Genomic DNA, 17,281 nt, shown 5'->3' with positions numbered 1-17,281 from the left:
CACCTTTTTCATCACACTTACTAATTGTCACTAATGTATGATGAGTTTATACATTTTATTCACACTTACTAATGCACGATTATTTTATACATTTTATTCACACTTACTCATGTATGATGGATTTACACTTTTTCATCACACTTACTAATGTATGATGGATTTACACTTATTCATCACACTACTGTATGATTATTTTATACATTTTAATCACACTAATGTATGATGATTGTATACACAATAACCACACTTACAATTGTATGATGATTTGATAGATTTTAATCACACTTACTAATGTATTATGATTTGATACATTTTATTCACACTTACTAATGTACGATGGTTTTATACATTTTATTCACATTTACTAATGTACGATGATTTTATACATTTTATTCACACTTACTAATGTATGATGGATTTACACTTTTTCATCACTCTTATTAATGTAAAATGGATTTACACTTTTTCATCACACTTGCTAATGTATGCTGACTTTACACCTTTTTCATCACACTTACTAATTGTCACTAATGTACGATGATTTTATACATTTTAATCACACTTACTAATGTATAATTATTTGATACATTTTATTCAAACTTACTAATGTATAATGATTTGATACATTTTGTTCACACTTAGTAATGTAAAATGGATTTACACTTTTTATTCACACTTACTAATGTATAATGGGTTTACACTTTTTCATCACACGTACTATTGTATGATCATTTTACACATTTTAATCACACTAATGTATGATAATTGTATACATAATAATCACACTTACTAATGTATTATGATATTATACATTTTATTCACACTTACTAATGTACGATGATTTTATACATTTTATTCACACTTACTAATGTATGATGGCTTTACACTTTTTCATCACACTTACTAATGTAAAATGGATTTACACTTTTTCATCACACTTGCTAATGTATGATGACTTTACACCTTTTTCATCATACTTACTAATTGTCACTAATGTATGATGATTTTATACATTTTAATCACACTTATTAATATATAATGATTTGATACATTTTATTCACACTTACTAATGTAAAGTGGATTTACACTTTTTATTCACACTTACTAATGTATGATTATTTTATACATTTTCATCACACTTACTAATGTATGATGGCTTTACACTTTTTCATCACACTTACTAATGTATGATTATTTTATACATTTTAATCACTCTAATGTATGATGATTGTATACATAATAATCACACTTACTAATGTATTATGATATACATTTTATTCACACTTACTAATGTACGATGATTTTATACATTTTATTTACACTTACTAATGTACGATGATTTTATACATTTTATTCACACTTACTAATGTATGATGGATTTACACGTTTTCATTACACTTACTAATGTAAAATGGATTTACACTTTTTCATCACACTTGCTAATGTATGCTGACTTTACACCTTTTTCATCACACTTACTAATTGTCACTAATGTACAATGATTTTATAACTTTTAATCACACTTACTAATGTATAATGATTTGATACATTTTATTCACACTTACTAATGTAAAATGGATTTACACTTTTTATTCACACTTACTAATGTATGATGGGTTCACACTTTTTCATCACACTTACTAATGTATGATTATTTTACACATTTTAATCACACTAATGTATAGTAATTGTATACATAATAATCACACTTACTAATGTATTATGATATGATTCATTTTATTGACACTTTCTAATGTACGATGGTTTTATACATTTTATTCACACTTACTAATGTACGATGATTTTATACATTTTATTCACACTTACTAATGTATGATGGATTTACACTTTTTCATCACTCTTATTAATGTAAAATGGATTTATACTTTTTCATCACACTTGCTAATGTATGCTGACTTTACACCTTTTTCATCACACTTACTAATTGTCACTAATGTACGATGATTTTATACATTTTAATCACACTTACTAATGAAACTTACTAATGTATAATGATTTGATACATTTTGTTCACACTTAGTAATGTAAAATGGATTTACACTTTTTCATCACACTTACTAATGTATGATGGCTTTACACTTTTTCATCACACTTACTAATGTATGATTATTTTATACATTTTAATCACACTAATGTATGATGATTGTATACATAATAATCACACTTACTAATGTATTATGATATGATACATTTTATTCACACTTACTAATGTACGATGATTTTATACATTTTATTTTCACTTACTAATGTGCGATGATTTTATACATTTTATTCACACTTACTAATTTATGATGGATTTACACGTTTTCATTACACTTACTAATGTAAAATGGATTTACACTTTTTCATCACACTTGCTAATGTATGCTGACTGTACACCTTTTTCATCACACTTACTAATTGTCACTAATGTATGATGATTTTATACCTTTTAATCACACTTACTAATGTATAATGATTTGAGAAATTTTATTCACACTTACTAATGTATGATGGGTTTACACTTTTTCATCACACTTACTAATGTATGATTATTTTACACATTTTAATCACACTAATGTATAATAATTGTATACATAATAATCACACTTACTAATGTATTATGATATGATACATTTTATTCACACTTACTAATGTACGATGATTTTATACATTTTATTTACACTTACTAATGTACGATGATTTTATACATTTTATTCAGACTTACTAATGTATGATGGATATACACTTTTTCATCACACTTGCTAATGTATGATGACTTTACACCTTTTTCATCATACTTACTAATTGTCACTAATGTATGATGATTTTATACATTTTATTCACACTTACAAATGTATGATGGATTTACACTTTTTCATCACACTTACTCATGTATGATGGATTTACACTTTTTCATCACACTACTGTATGATTTTTTTATACATTTTAATCACACTAATGTATGATGATTGTATACACAATAACCACACTTACTAATGTATGATGATTTGATAGATTTTAATCACACTTACTAATGTATTATGATTTGATACTTTTTTTTCCACACACTCACTAATGTAAATTGATTTAATACATTTTATTCACACTCACTAATGTATGATGATTTTAAATCTTTTATTCACACTTATGTATGATGATTTAACACTTTTTTCATCACACTTACTAATGTATGATGGATTTACACTTTTTCATCACACTACTGTATGATTATTTTATACATTTTAATCACACTAATGTATGATGATTGTATACACAATAACCACACTTATGATGATTTTATACATTTTATTTACACTTACTAATGTACGATGATTTTATACATTTTATTCACACTTACTAATGTATGATGGATTTACACGTTTTCATTACACTTACTAATGTATAATGGATTTACACTTTTTCATCACACTTGCTAATGTATGCTGACTTTACACCTTTTTCATCACACTTACTAATTGTCACTAATGTACGATGATTTTATACATAATAATCACACTTACTAAGGAGGGAGGTATAAATACACAGGACAAATGAGGAACACATGGGCAGGTAAACAAGGGGCAGGTGAAAACAATAAGGACTAATCAAGGGTAGGAGAGAGACATTGTCAGGGAGGCAGGGGCAGACCGTGACAGTACCCCCCACCCCCAAGGTGCGATTCCCAGAAGCCCACAAAGCCACACAACACAGGAGACTCTGGAACACTTGACTCGGGAACACTTGACTTAAACAGGAACTGGAACGGGACCTGGAAACTGCAGCAGCCGGGGTGGGACCCTGTAGGAACTGCAGCAGCAGACGTGGGACCCAGTAGACACTGCAGCAGCCGGTGTGGGACCCAGTAGAGGCTGCAGCAGCAGGCGTGGGACCCAGTAGAGCCTGCAGCAGCAGGCGTGGGACCCTGAAGAGGCTGCAGCAGCAGGCAGAACTCTGAAGAGGCTGCAGCATGGAGGACCTGAGGGCGTAGGACCTGCAGGCGTGGACCAGGAAGTAGGTGTACTGTAGGAGCAACACGAGGAAACCCAGCTCTGCAGCAGGTACTCGACAAACTTTCTGAGCAGGTGCACATCACGATCCAACTGGGTCCATAGGCGGAGGCTCGGGTGAAGGGAAGCAGATATGGAGCAGGAAGACCGACCCTACCACCCCGGAGGATGTTGGCGTGCGTAGGGGGTTTAACCTCCATCAAAAACTCCAGGAACAGCAGCTGCCGTGAAAATACAGGACGGGGCAAAAACAGCAGAAGAGGAGAATGATCTTGACCACCCCGAAACAGGATACGCCAAAACCTCCCAGTGGGCTCGACGACCCCGAGAACAGGTAGGATGCGCCGAAAAATAGTGATGATTTGATACATTTTAATCACACTTACTGAAGAACGATGATTTTATAAATTTTAATCACACTTATTAATATATAATGATTTGATACATTTTATTCACACTTACTAATGTAAAGTGGATTTACACTTTTTAATTCACACTTACTAATGTATGATGGATTTACACTTTTTCATCACACTTACTAATGTATGATGGCTTTACACTTTTTCATCACACTAATGTATGATTATTTTATACATTTTAATCACACTAATGTATGATGATTGTATACATAATAATCACACTTACTAATGTATTATGATATGATACATTTTATTCACACTTACTAATGTACGATGATTTTATACATTTTATTTACACTTACTAATGTACGATGATTTTATACATTTTATTCACACTTACTAATTTATGATGGATTTACACATTTTCATCACACTTGCTAATGTATGCTGACTTTACACCTTTTTCATCACACTTACTAATTGTCACTAATGTATGATGATGTTATACATTTTATTCACACTTACTAATATATGATGGATTTACACTTTTTCATCACACTAATGTATGATGGATTTACACTTTTTCATCACACTACTGTATGATTATTTTATACATTTTAATCACACTAATGTATGATGATTGTATACACAATAACCACACTTCCTAATGTATTATGATTTGATACATTTTTTTCACACACTCACTAATGTAAAATGATTTTATACATTTTATTCACACTTACTAATGTATGATGATTTAAAATCTTTTATTCACACTTACTAATGTATGATGATTTAACACTTTTTCATCACATTTACTAATGTATGATGACTTTACACCTTTTTCATCGCACTTACTAATTGTCACTAATGTACGGTGATTTTATACATAATAATCACACTTACTAAGGAGGGGTGTATAAATACACAGGGCAAATGAGGAAAACATGGGCAGGTAAACAAGGGGTAGGTGAAAACAAGGACTAATCAAGGGAAGGAGAGACACTGTCAGGGAGGCAGGGGCAGACCGTGACAGTGCCCCCCCCCCCCCCCCCCCCCCCCACACACACACACACACACAGGGGCGATTCCCAGACGCCCACAAATCCGCATAACACAGGAGACTTGGGAACACTTGACTCACACAGGAACTGGAACGGGACCTGGAAACTGCAGCAGCCGGGGTGGGACCCTGTAGGAACTGCAGCAGCAGGCGTGGGACCCAGTAGAGACTGCAGCAGCCAGCGTGGGACCCAGTAGAGCCTGCAGCAGCAGGCGTGGGACCCTGAAGAGGCTGCAGCAGGCGTGAGACCCTTAAGAGGCTGCAGCAGCAGGCGCAACTCTGAAGAGGCTGCAGCATAGAGGACCTGCTGGCGTAGGCCCTGCAGGCGTGGACCAGGAAGTAGGTGTACTGAAGGAGCGACGCGAGGAAACCCAGCTTGGTGGCAGGTACTCGACAAACTGTCTGAGCAGGTGCATATCACGATCTAAATGGGTCCATAGGCGGAGGCTCAAGTGAAGGGAAGCAGATATGGAGCGGGAAGACCGACCCTACCACCCCAGAAGATGTTGGCGTGCGTAGGGGGTTTGACCTCCATCAAAAACTCAAGGAACAGCAGCTTCCGTGAAAATACAGGACGGGGCAAAAACAGCAGAGGAGGAGAATGATCTTGACCACCCCGAAATCAGGATGTGCCAAAACCTCCCAGTGGGCTCGACGACCCCGAGAACAGGTAGGATGCCCCGAAAAATAATGACGATTTTATACATTTTAATCACACTTACTAATGTATGATGATTTTATACATTTTATTTACACTTGCTAATGTATGATGATTTGATACATTTTAATCACACTTACTGAAGAACGATGGTTTTATACATTTTAATCACACTTACTAATGTATAATGATTTGATACATTTTATTCACACTTAATGTAAAATGGATTTACACTTTTTCATCACACTTACTAATGTATTATGGCTTTACAATTTTTCATCACACTTACTAATGTATGATTATTTTATACATTTTATTCACTCTTACTAAAGTATGATGATTTTATACGATTTAATCACACTTACTAATATACGATGACTGTACACCTTTTTCATCACATTTGCTAATGTATGAAGATTTTACACTTTTTTCATCACACTTACTATTGTATGATGATTTTACACTTTTTTCATCACACTTACTATTGTATGATGATTTTACACTTTTTTCATCACACTTACTAATGTATGATGATTTTATACATTTTAATCACACTTACTATTGTATGATGATTTTATATGATTTAATCACACTTAATAATATACAATGACTTTGGCAAATGTGATGAAAAAGGTGTAATGTATGATGATTTTTTACATTTTCATCACACTTGCTAATGTATGATGATTTTATACGATTTAATCACACCTACTAATGTATGATGATTTTACACCATTTTCATCACAATTGCTAATTTATGCTGATTTTATACATTTTATTCAAACTTACTAATGTATGATGATTTTACTTTTTTTTCATCACACTTACTAATGTATGATGATTTTATACAATTTAATCACACTTGCTAATTTATGATGATTTTATACATTTTATTGAAACTTACTAATGAATGATGATTTTACACTTTTTTCATCAAACTTAATAATGTATGATTATTTTATATGATTTAATCACACTTACTAATGTATGATGATTTTATACATTTTATTGAAACTTACTGTTTGATGATTTTACACTTTTTTCATCACACCTGCTAATGTATGAAGACTATACATTTTAATCACACAAACTAATGTATGATGATTTTATACATTTTAATCACACATTCTAATGTATGATTGTATTTTTTTAAGCAAATTCACTGTCTGGCCAAAAGGACAAATCTCCATCCAAAAAAAAGATCACACACTCCAATAATTTGTAGGACCACCTTTAGCTGAAGGCACACATTTTTTGTGTTGCTGTTTCAATAAACTTCTGCAATGTCAGCAGATGTATTTCCATCCAGTGTTGCATTATTTTTTCTTGCATTGATGATGGAGTTTGACCACTGTACAAAGGTTCAGCATTTCCTTAGATCATTGGCATGAATCAAGCAGAGAAAACATCTGACCCTTCTCACACAGACTAACATCTTTTCCACGACCACCAGATGTGTTTTTCCACATGCTCTTTTATGGAATGAGAAGCAGCTCAGTACACCAGTTGTATTAACTCATTCACTGCCATTGACGACTAAAGTCGTCATTTTAAATACAACCGTTCACTGCCAATGACGATTTTAGTCGTCAACTACATTTTTTAACGGGAGGTGGTAGGGAACAAGCTCACGCACCCTGACAGTAAACACCAATCATCTAAAAATGATCTTCATCTGTGTGTGCGTCAGTGACGTGTCACGTGATCAGGAAGAAGCCGATCCATGAAATAGGAGCTGGTTTTGGGAAGCCACTATGCCTAAGGCGAGACGCAAATCAGATAATCTTATGCAGCTCACACTTCAACAAAGTCTTACGCGGTAGCAACACTTTGCATCGTGTTCCTATCAAAAGAAAAGATGACAACCAACCCGGGCCAAGCGGAGACGAAAGGCATACGCCGCAACATGTTTCATCTGAGCTACAGACAGCGATTTCAGCAGACAGTTCCGACTCGGATCATTTTAGCGAACCTGACCCAGATTCTTCAGATGAATGGTTGCCGTCTGGACCAACCGGGAGCAGCAGAGATTCTTCACCAGACGATAAAAGAAAAAATGAAGAAGGTAACGTAACAGCTAGCTAACAGCTAACGGCTGTGTTATTTGTTTGATGTGATCGCGTCATTCTTTTCTCCCCGCTTTCCCGTCTCCCCTACTTTCATGAATGTCACAGTCTCCCCAACACTTGTTTCCAGCTTCTTTCTTTACAGATTTATAATGGAAATCGTTTGATTTTTGATTATTATTTGAAGATATTTTCAATCTACAGATCGTGCACCCAGAAAAGCTCCCCCTGCCACAACTAGTACTGCAAAGAAAAGAGGTTAGAGAGGCAAACAAACAAATAAATAAATATAAAAACAAACAAATAAATAAATAATGTGTGTGTGTGTGTGTGTGTGTGTGTGTGTGTGTGTGTGTGTGTGTGTGTGTGTGTGTGTGTGATTACAGGTCGTGCATCAAGCAGGAGTCGAGGGCAGGATTTGGACTGGGATGACGCTGGCTGGCAACCCAACAAGATGCTCTTTACTGCAACCTCTGGACCCAAAGATGCTGCTGCAGACATAGACTGTGATGTGCCAGCTAAGTTCCTGGAGCTCTTCCTGACTGATGAGCTGCTTGATCATGTTGTGCATCAAACCAATCTGTATGCAATTCAGTATTTTCAAGCACACGCTGACCTACCACAACATAGCAGAGGTAATGCTTGGAAGCCAGTGTCAGTCTCAGAACTGAAAACTTTCTTTGGACTAACTTTCCTGACCGGCTATGTCAAAAAACCAAGCACTGAAATGTACTGGAGTGTGGATGAGGTGGATTCCACACCTTATTTCAGCAAAACCATGTCAAGGAACAGGTTTCAGATTTTATGGAAGTTTCTGCATTACAATGACGATGCAAATCTGGATGTGAATGACAAAATGTACAAAGTCCGCCCAGTGTTAGATAACATTGTGGAAAAATTCAAGCAGATGTATCAGCCAGACAAAAACATTTGCATTGATGAGGGTATGATGCTGTGGCGAGGGCGCTTATCTTTCAGGTTGTACAACCCACAAAAGCCTGTGAAATATGGAATCAAGTCCTACATATTGTGTGACTCTGCCACAGGTTATTGTTTCAATATGAGGCCTTTTTTTGGGGAAGGTAGTAGTTTGCCAGACACCGTGTTTTCTCTTCTTGATCACCTTTCAGGTCATGGCTATACACTGTATATGGATAACTTCTACAATTCTGTAGCATTGTGTGAGCGCTTACTGGAAGCACAGACCAATGTCTGTGGAACACTGAGGAAGAATAGGGGGGAGCCTCAGGTCATCAGGGATTTGGTAAAAACCGATCTAGGGATTGGGGATAAAGTTGTGCAGCACAATGACAAAGTCATGGTAGTAGCATGGCAGGACAAACGATTAGTGAAGATGGTGACAACCTGCCACCAAGATGGGATGCAGAAAGTTGATGTGTGTCAGAAGGGGCACAAAGACAAGGTTGCTCAGTTCAAGCCAGAGTGTGTTGTTGCATACAACTCTCACATGAATGGAGTTGATAAGTTGGACCAAAGCATTTCCCACTACCCCTTCATCCGCAGGTCGCTGAACTGGTCCAAGAAGTTTGTTGCCTATCTGTTCCAAATGTGCATGTTTAACGCCTATATCCTGTACCGAGCCAGAAACCCAGGGGGATGTAACACACTTTTGAAGTTCATTCGTAGTGTAGTGAATCCTGGACCTTGAAGGTACACGAGCGGAAAGGGAGTGAGGTGGGGGAACAGGTAGAGGAAGAGGAAGGAGCAGGTGTTGAGGATGGGGACTTGGAGGATGTCAAACATACTCTGAGAGCACCCTATAACACTGACCCAGAGAGCAGGCTAGATGGAGACCTTGGCAGACACAAACTGTTACCTGAAACCCACCAGTAAGAAGTCAAGACCAACAAAAAGATGTAGGGTCTGCATACGCAGAGGAACTCGCAGAGAGACGAAAATGATGTGCAAAGTCTGTTGTGTCTCCTTGCACGCAGGACAGTGTTATATAGATTACCACACCACAGTGAGATACTCTGTCTCTGTGCAGGGGTAGAAGCGCACACACACACACACACACACACACATGGGTATAACTACAACAGCACTTTCTGTAAGATTGCATGCCTGCAAATGAAATTGTTACCTTTGACAAAAATGATTATTTATTGTTATACATTTGTGAATAAACATCAAATTTCTTGTCAAAAACCATTTTATAGTTTGGTTTTACTATTATTACCCAAGGTAACTGCTTTTGGGGTGTCTGAGGTGTAAAAAAAGCTAAGTATATTAGTGTCAAAGACCGTTTACTGCGTTACATTTCAGAAACAGGCATTTCTGGTGAAACCCACCTGTGTTCTACAGCAAATTGTGAAAGAACGGAAAAGGGTTCAAACGAGCCGTTTTCTCCTGATGAAAGAAGAGAGTTAACTCTTTCATTTGGTAGTTTTGGTGTTTGCATAGTCATAGAGCACAATATTCTGTGACTCTTCAAAAAACAGTAAAAATACTCAAAATCGCTGGCAGTGAGGGGCTTTAGTGATCAGAAAACGGTTGGCAGTGAATGAGTTAAATACCTTGTGCAGCTGATTGATGCAGTAATGGTGGCTCATACCTGTTTGCTTAGCTAAATCCAGGTAGTGACTTGTTTTTGGCCATGAGTATTTTTGGATTTTAAACATATTAGAAAATCAGTTGCATAAGTTATTTTCTTTAAATGTAAAAGCAGAAATGGTTTTATTTAATTGGACTAACATGAAGTTTATATCTTGTAATATTTCTCATTCCTTTCACACTTTTGACCAGCAGCACTTTTTCATTTTTCTTTTTTTTAATTAACTCGACAGGGCCAAAGTTGTTTGATGAGAAACTAATTTAAATGATGTAAGCTCTGCTAAATGGAGAAGTAAGTTTACCTGAATGGGACAGGTATTAAATATTAATATTATAAGTATTTTATCTCTGTTGGCCAGCTAGAGGTGCAGGTCCAAAAACGAGAGCTGTTTCTGCTTCCTTACACACAGAAGTATTATTGTTTCTGTGAATCAATACATTGAAAATAACAAATATGAGCGTTATTTGTTAATTATTTTTGTTTATTACACATTATCCTGTTTTCAGGCTCAGGTTGGTTCACCTGAGGTGCTAAAATCAAGTTCATGAACCAAACTGTGTGAAAACATGAGTGTAATCCTTTCATGGCGAGTGTAGAGAAGTTCAAGGAATGATCTTGGTTGTCAATAGAGTATGTGTGTGTGATAACTCCTATCATTAATGGATCAGAATGTCTCCTGTGCATCTATTTAAACTTCAGAAACAAAGCAGGGTTAATCCCACACCGTGATCTACAGCAAAGCATCTGACAGCGACGCTGGGCGTGATGTTTATCTCTGAGGGCTACGAGCTTACAAATTAGTCCCTTTGGGTGTATCATTGCCTCTGATCTTAGAGGCTCTTGGATAACTTGACAAAACACGCTAGCCTCTTGCAGATCTGTCATTACGCTGTGGATGGAGCGGCTCGCGGAAACATTTGCTGTGAGCTCTCGAGTGTCAGGACCACTGGGAGAAAGTGTGCAATGTGTCATGGGAACGTCACATCAACAAAACAAAACAGTGAAACACTCTCACGGCTTCAAACTGACGTCTTGTGGTTAAAACGGCTTATTGTGCTGTGTATCAAACTATAAATGAGCTTTTTAACATACAGTTTGATACTCAACATCCAAGCCGTTATCCAAACAAATTCATGGAGTCTCGGAGCATCACTGGAAGCTGGAAGAGGAGGAAAGCTGGGAAACAACAAACTAAAGTTAAAACTATTTTATGGCTGAATATTTATTATGATAAATGACTAAAAGAAAAAGTTGAGCAAATTTATGAATAATGATTAAATGGATAACATCAGAAGTGGAACTTAAAAATGACTTAACATTCACAAACATCCCTGAAAATACATAACACATAAAATGTGTTATCTAGCAAACAAATGTATTAACAGTAAGTTTTAACAAAATAACTTTTACAAAAATCCAATGGGAAGCTGGACGATGTCCCGATTGCAACATCTTTGGTTCACGTGGTTCTGACTGGCATATGCATCGCTAAGAAAACTATCCTCTTGAATTGGAAAAATAGAGAAAGTCTCTGCATTAACCAGTATAGAAATCTTTTGTTAGATCATATTGCACTTGATATAGCCTCTGCTTCCACTTCAGATGAATCTCTCTGGGCTCCTTTGATCGGTTCCATCACATAGCGAGGGTGGGGGGCCGTTGATGTTGTCCTGCGGGATGGTGTGGGTGGGGGGGTGGGGGGTCTGAGTTTGGAGTACCCGGATGTTCCCTGGAGGTGGGTTCACTGGGGGTGTCTGGGACTGGGGGGCCATTGCCCCCCTCTGGAGGTGCTTGGGTTGCCTCGGGGGGTGGACTACTGGCGGTTGTGAGTGGGGCTCCTTGGCGATCTTGGCGGCGGCCATGGGTCACTGCCTGGCGGCTGCAATACCCCTGGGCGGGTCTTGGTGGGGGCCTGGGGGCTCGGGTTTGGGGGTGGCCGGCCCCGTGTGGGGATCTGGGCGGGGCCTTGGGGGTTGGGTCCTAACATGTATGCTGCCGGGAAGAAGGCAGGGACACGCAGCAGTGCCTGGCCCGGGTTCGGGGGCCTCAGGTAGACCTTGGCTCCTCTGCCGTTCCATCACAGGGGAGGGGGAGGTCCAGGAGGGGGAGGACCCAACCTTACCTGGATGTCCCATGTCTTATATATTCTGGAAGTTGTGCAAATGCAGGGGTGGGCATAGATATTCTGCTGGGGTGGGGCTGGGTTGGTGCCCTCGGACTCCGTGAGGCTCTGTAATGCGGCTGCTTTGGGCCCTGGCAGGATGGGCTGGGGTCTCCATGCCCTGGGTGGCAGTTTGACAACAGAGGTGCCTATTGGGGCCAGTAGGGGAGCTGGCTCCCTGGAGGGCGAAGCCCAACCAGCCATTCCTCCCCATCCCCGCATATTCCTCTCCTCCTGCTCCCTCACATCATCACACAAACATGCACATAGGATCTTGGGGGGTGGGCAAGTCAGGGAGTGCAGGTATGGACCCCATTTCCGCATGCCTGTGGCAACCTGCCCCCCAATTTTATTTGCACCTTATACACTTCCACTGACGACATTCCACACAAACACACACTTAGGGCCTTGGGAGTGAGCACATTCAACGGCATTTGGCAGGGGGATATTTCAGCCTCCTCCCGAGTGCCGGTGCCCACTTCCAATTTTAAACCGCACTTAGACACTGATGGCTGAGGGTGTAAGTGGGGTGGTGCAGTGGCATCAGCTGGCATATACTGGATGATGCCCGCACTGCCCACTCACCACAGCCATGGAATACACCTCATGATCACACAACACTATATTGGAGCAGGCGGAGGGAGACTAGGGGTCTTAGCCACCTCTGTTGTTGCTAGGCTTCCTGGGGCTGGAGGCTAGGAGGGAGATCTGGCCGTCTGGTTGGGGCCTGGGGTGGTGGGTTGCTGTGCTCAGCGTTGGGCGGGGGAGCCTGCTCATCAGCACCCCAGCAGAAAGGGTCAAACTCTGGTTACCGGTGATGGTTGTACCCAATGTGCAGCAGTACCGGGACCAGAGTGAATAGGGTGTGTATGGGGAGCATGAGTGGGTGTCCGGCGTGCATTTTTGTAAGTCTTGGGTTGTATGTGCATGTGTGAGCATGAGGGAGGGAGCGTGTGACTGTGTTTGTGTATGACTGTATATGTCAGGTGGGGCCTTTGGGTCCTCCCCTCTCCTGGAACTTCTCTTGATGATATAGATCTCTGTCCCCCCTCCCCCTGCCACACCTGGTGTGGGGGCTTGTGCCTTGGTCTGCCTGAGTGTTCGTGGCAACCGGGTCTGGGGGTTTAAGATTTTGGCATCTGCCTGTTAGATCCCGGAGGCTGCCTGGTGGGGTCTGGGTCCCTGGGCTCTGCTGGGTCCCCGGCGGGGGTGGTCGCCCCTGGGTCCTGGGTCGCTGGGTCCCGGGCTCGGCCGGCTAGGGGGTGGGAGGCTGCGGGCGGGCCTGTGGGCTTGCCGCTGATATCTCCAGGGACTCTGCCGGCTGCTGGTTGTGGCCCCCCGGGGCGATCCTCTGTGCCTCTCGAGGGGGGCGGGGGCCTTCCTGGTTGCAGTCTCCTTGGGATACCTGCGTTCTGGGGCAGCGCCTGGATCTCTGGGACTTGGAGCTCCCCCTGTCTCCTGCGCATCTTTGGGGGGCGGATCTGTGGTCCCTCACAATCTCTGTTGGGCGCTCCTATAGAAAAACCTTAAATAAACAAGCGCGTGTACACACACAGGTGCTCTCAAAAGTATGGGCTTAGGCACGTTAAACACAGGTCTTAAGACTATGGTGGGCACTTAATGCGTTGTGATTTATTATCGTGATTCTTCAGTTAAGCAATGTTGATTTTATATATATATATATATATATTTTTTTTTTTCATCAAGTTGACGCAGTGATAGGTAGATCTTGGTGTATTGTTGTTGTGTCCCTTTTTTTGTGTCCCTTTGTTTTTTTTTTTTGTCTTTTTCTGCAGGTCTAGAAGCAGACTCTTGTTCATTATTGTTTATTTTTGTAGAACACCCCCCCCCCTCCCCCTCTCCACCTTTTCTTTTCCTTTCTCTTTCACCTCTGTCTCCGTGTCTGGTCGGAATTACAAAGCATTCAACAACAATAACAATAAAGTTTTAAGTATCAGGCGTGACATTAAAAGCAAACGCTTTGATGCTCCACCTGAGAATAAATCTGTAAGGCTTGTCACCAGCATTCAGACATCAATTCTGCTTGCTTCACAGCCAGACAGGACACGGTAAAAAAAAAAAAAAAAAAATCCAATGTTACATTCAACTGCGGCTAACTTATACTATATTTTACATAAGTTGTTTAATTGTTTTACATTTTAGTTACAACAGAAAGCTTAAAAATATATATTTTTTTCAATGCAGAAAATTAATCTATCATCAAAAATTCCCATCAAACCACTTCTGGCCTTAAACCATCCTGATGGAGTATCAGGATTAGTCCCTTCTTCAGAAACCTGTCTCATCCAGTCCTATACATGTCTACTGCCCCCTGGTGGAGGACCTACAGGTGGCAAGCGCCACTTTGATTTCTTTATTATTGCTCATTTGTTATAGAATGAAAATGAATCAAACAAAACAGTTTATTTTAAAGTTGCTATGTTAGCATAGTTAAATCCATTCCCGGCTTTTGAGGGCCACTATCCAGCCAGTTTTAGTTCTTGTTTTGCTCCAACACACCTGATCCAATGGTAGAATCACCTGTTCATCAGGTCACCAAGTTCTGCAGATGCCTTTGGCTCACCCACTGATTCAAATCAGAGAAACATCTAAAATATGCAAGACGATGGCAAGATTGAAACCACTGTAAACGGGTCAGTTAGTTGGTTTAGAACAGTGGTTCCCAAACTTATTTAGCCGCGCACCCCCTTCTATGTCCCGACCATGTCGACGCACCCCCCCCCCCCACACACACACACACACACACACACACACATCACGGCATGGCTATATATATATATCTATATCAGACGTCAAGTTATACAGACGGTTAAAAAAATATGATCGACCTTTTTCCCCATTACTTTCATTTTTTAAATAGTAATTAATAAGCATTCGATACCATTACAATTTCCTTTGATTTAATTTTAAATAAATATTTAGAGTGCCCAGGTAGCACATAAACAATGAAATTTAACGGTTTTCTTAAAGTAGGAACGTTTAATCTGTGCGGCCAGAGCGCTCTCCTTCCTTCTGCTCTGCGTAAACCTGAACTGGCCACCTACTGGTGCGTAATCAGATGTCTATAGGGGAAAAGGAAAAAGCTTTAGCCATGAGGTTCACTTTTGCCTCAGACCGACTTATTGCTGTTTTATGGTGTGGCTGAATCTGCGATCCGCTGCCACGCGGACAGGAATAACAAATGCTGCAGGTTCGGAGTCACTGGATGGAGCGGACCCGACTTTAATACATCATCCCAAAATAGAAGCTAATATCTTAATTTGACCTGGAATGAAAAATGTTGTTATAAAACCTCTTAAAAGTTTTTATCACAGAAGAGGCAGAGCTCATTTCTGCCTTCAGTCTGACGGTATCAGTCTGGCGCGCCGGAGTTTGTGCAGCGTGCACTTATTGAATCTGTGTGTGTGTGTGTGTGTGCGCGCGCGCGCGGGGCACAGCTCCACGAAGCTTGGTTTATGCTTGACGCATTCACTTTCCGCTTGGTGATGCGTCTCGCGGATGGAACGCGCTTCACAACTTGAAGCGTTTAAGTCACTGTGTCTCGTTAATGGTGCTATTTAAACCAATGTTGTAAAATGACTTCTGCCCAGCCCAGATGTGCTCACTTGTGCACCCGTGAGCCGTGGTTCCGGAACGCGTCTGACCTCTGACAGACGCACTCTAAACTTCAGATCTTCAGCGCGTGTGAGGTTTACAATGTCAGAACACCTGCATGAGACAGGTGTTAATTACAATCTGCCAGAATTACTCACCACCTTCAGATTCCTCCTACACCGTTAAAAATGATACGGAACATATCGGCGTGCGCAGGCCAGAGTGCTGAAGCTCGGCGCATTGTTATTATGAAGTTAGGGCACATGTGGAGGACACACACACACACACACAAGTAAAATATACTTGTTTTCAATTACATTTATTGGGCCCACTTACTTTTTCTTTGGCCCACCCACAAATGAGTTTTCTGGCAACGCTAATGGTGACACCTGACAGACTTCTCTGAGCTCCGCAGCCATTACACTTTTCATCTTGCGCACCCCCTAGCGGCAGCTCGCGCGCGCACCCCCGGGGGTGCGCGCACCACACTTTGGGAATCCCGGATTTAGAATACAAGAGCAGAACAGAAACTCTGAAGGGTCCGGTTCATACAAATAGCATGCTTAATGCAAAAACAGGGTGAATTTTTTCCCTTATCAAGCTTGGCCAAAGAGTGTGTTTATTCTAAACGTGTTTGAAACTGTTCAGCCAAATGCACCAAATAAATTGTGTATTTGCAGGGATGAAAGAACAACCAAAATCCAGCCGTTTTTAAACTAGACCAGGATGGGCACATTTACAGCACACAAGAATGAGAACAATGATAAAAAATAA

At 40.0% G+C, this 17,281-nt stretch overlaps 1 protein-coding gene across 1 annotated transcript; it reads left to right on the top strand.

The window, feature by feature from the left end:
• Nucleotides 1–7,763: 7,763 nt before the first annotated feature.
• Nucleotides 7,764–9,960, top strand: LOC107373593 (piggyBac transposable element-derived protein 4-like). The gene is made up of 3 exons (XM_015941722.3): nucleotides 7,764–8,155; nucleotides 8,361–8,414; nucleotides 8,543–9,960. Exon 3 carries the CDS (start codon nucleotides 8,611–8,613, stop codon nucleotides 9,823–9,825), a length of 1,215 nt encoding a protein of 404 aa, XP_015797208.3. The 5' UTR covers nucleotides 7,764–8,155; nucleotides 8,361–8,414; nucleotides 8,543–8,610; the 3' UTR covers nucleotides 9,826–9,960.
• Nucleotides 9,961–17,281: the final 7,321 nt, after the last annotated feature.

This window comes from Nothobranchius furzeri, chromosome 15 (assembly GCF_043380555.1).
Source record: "Nothobranchius furzeri strain GRZ-AD chromosome 15, NfurGRZ-RIMD1, whole genome shotgun sequence".
In the NCBI taxonomy this organism is placed as follows: Eukaryota; Metazoa; Chordata; class Actinopteri; order Cyprinodontiformes; family Nothobranchiidae; genus Nothobranchius; species Nothobranchius furzeri.
The sequence above is the reverse complement of the archived record's forward strand: the minus strand, read 5'-3'. Positions and strand labels throughout refer to the sequence as shown.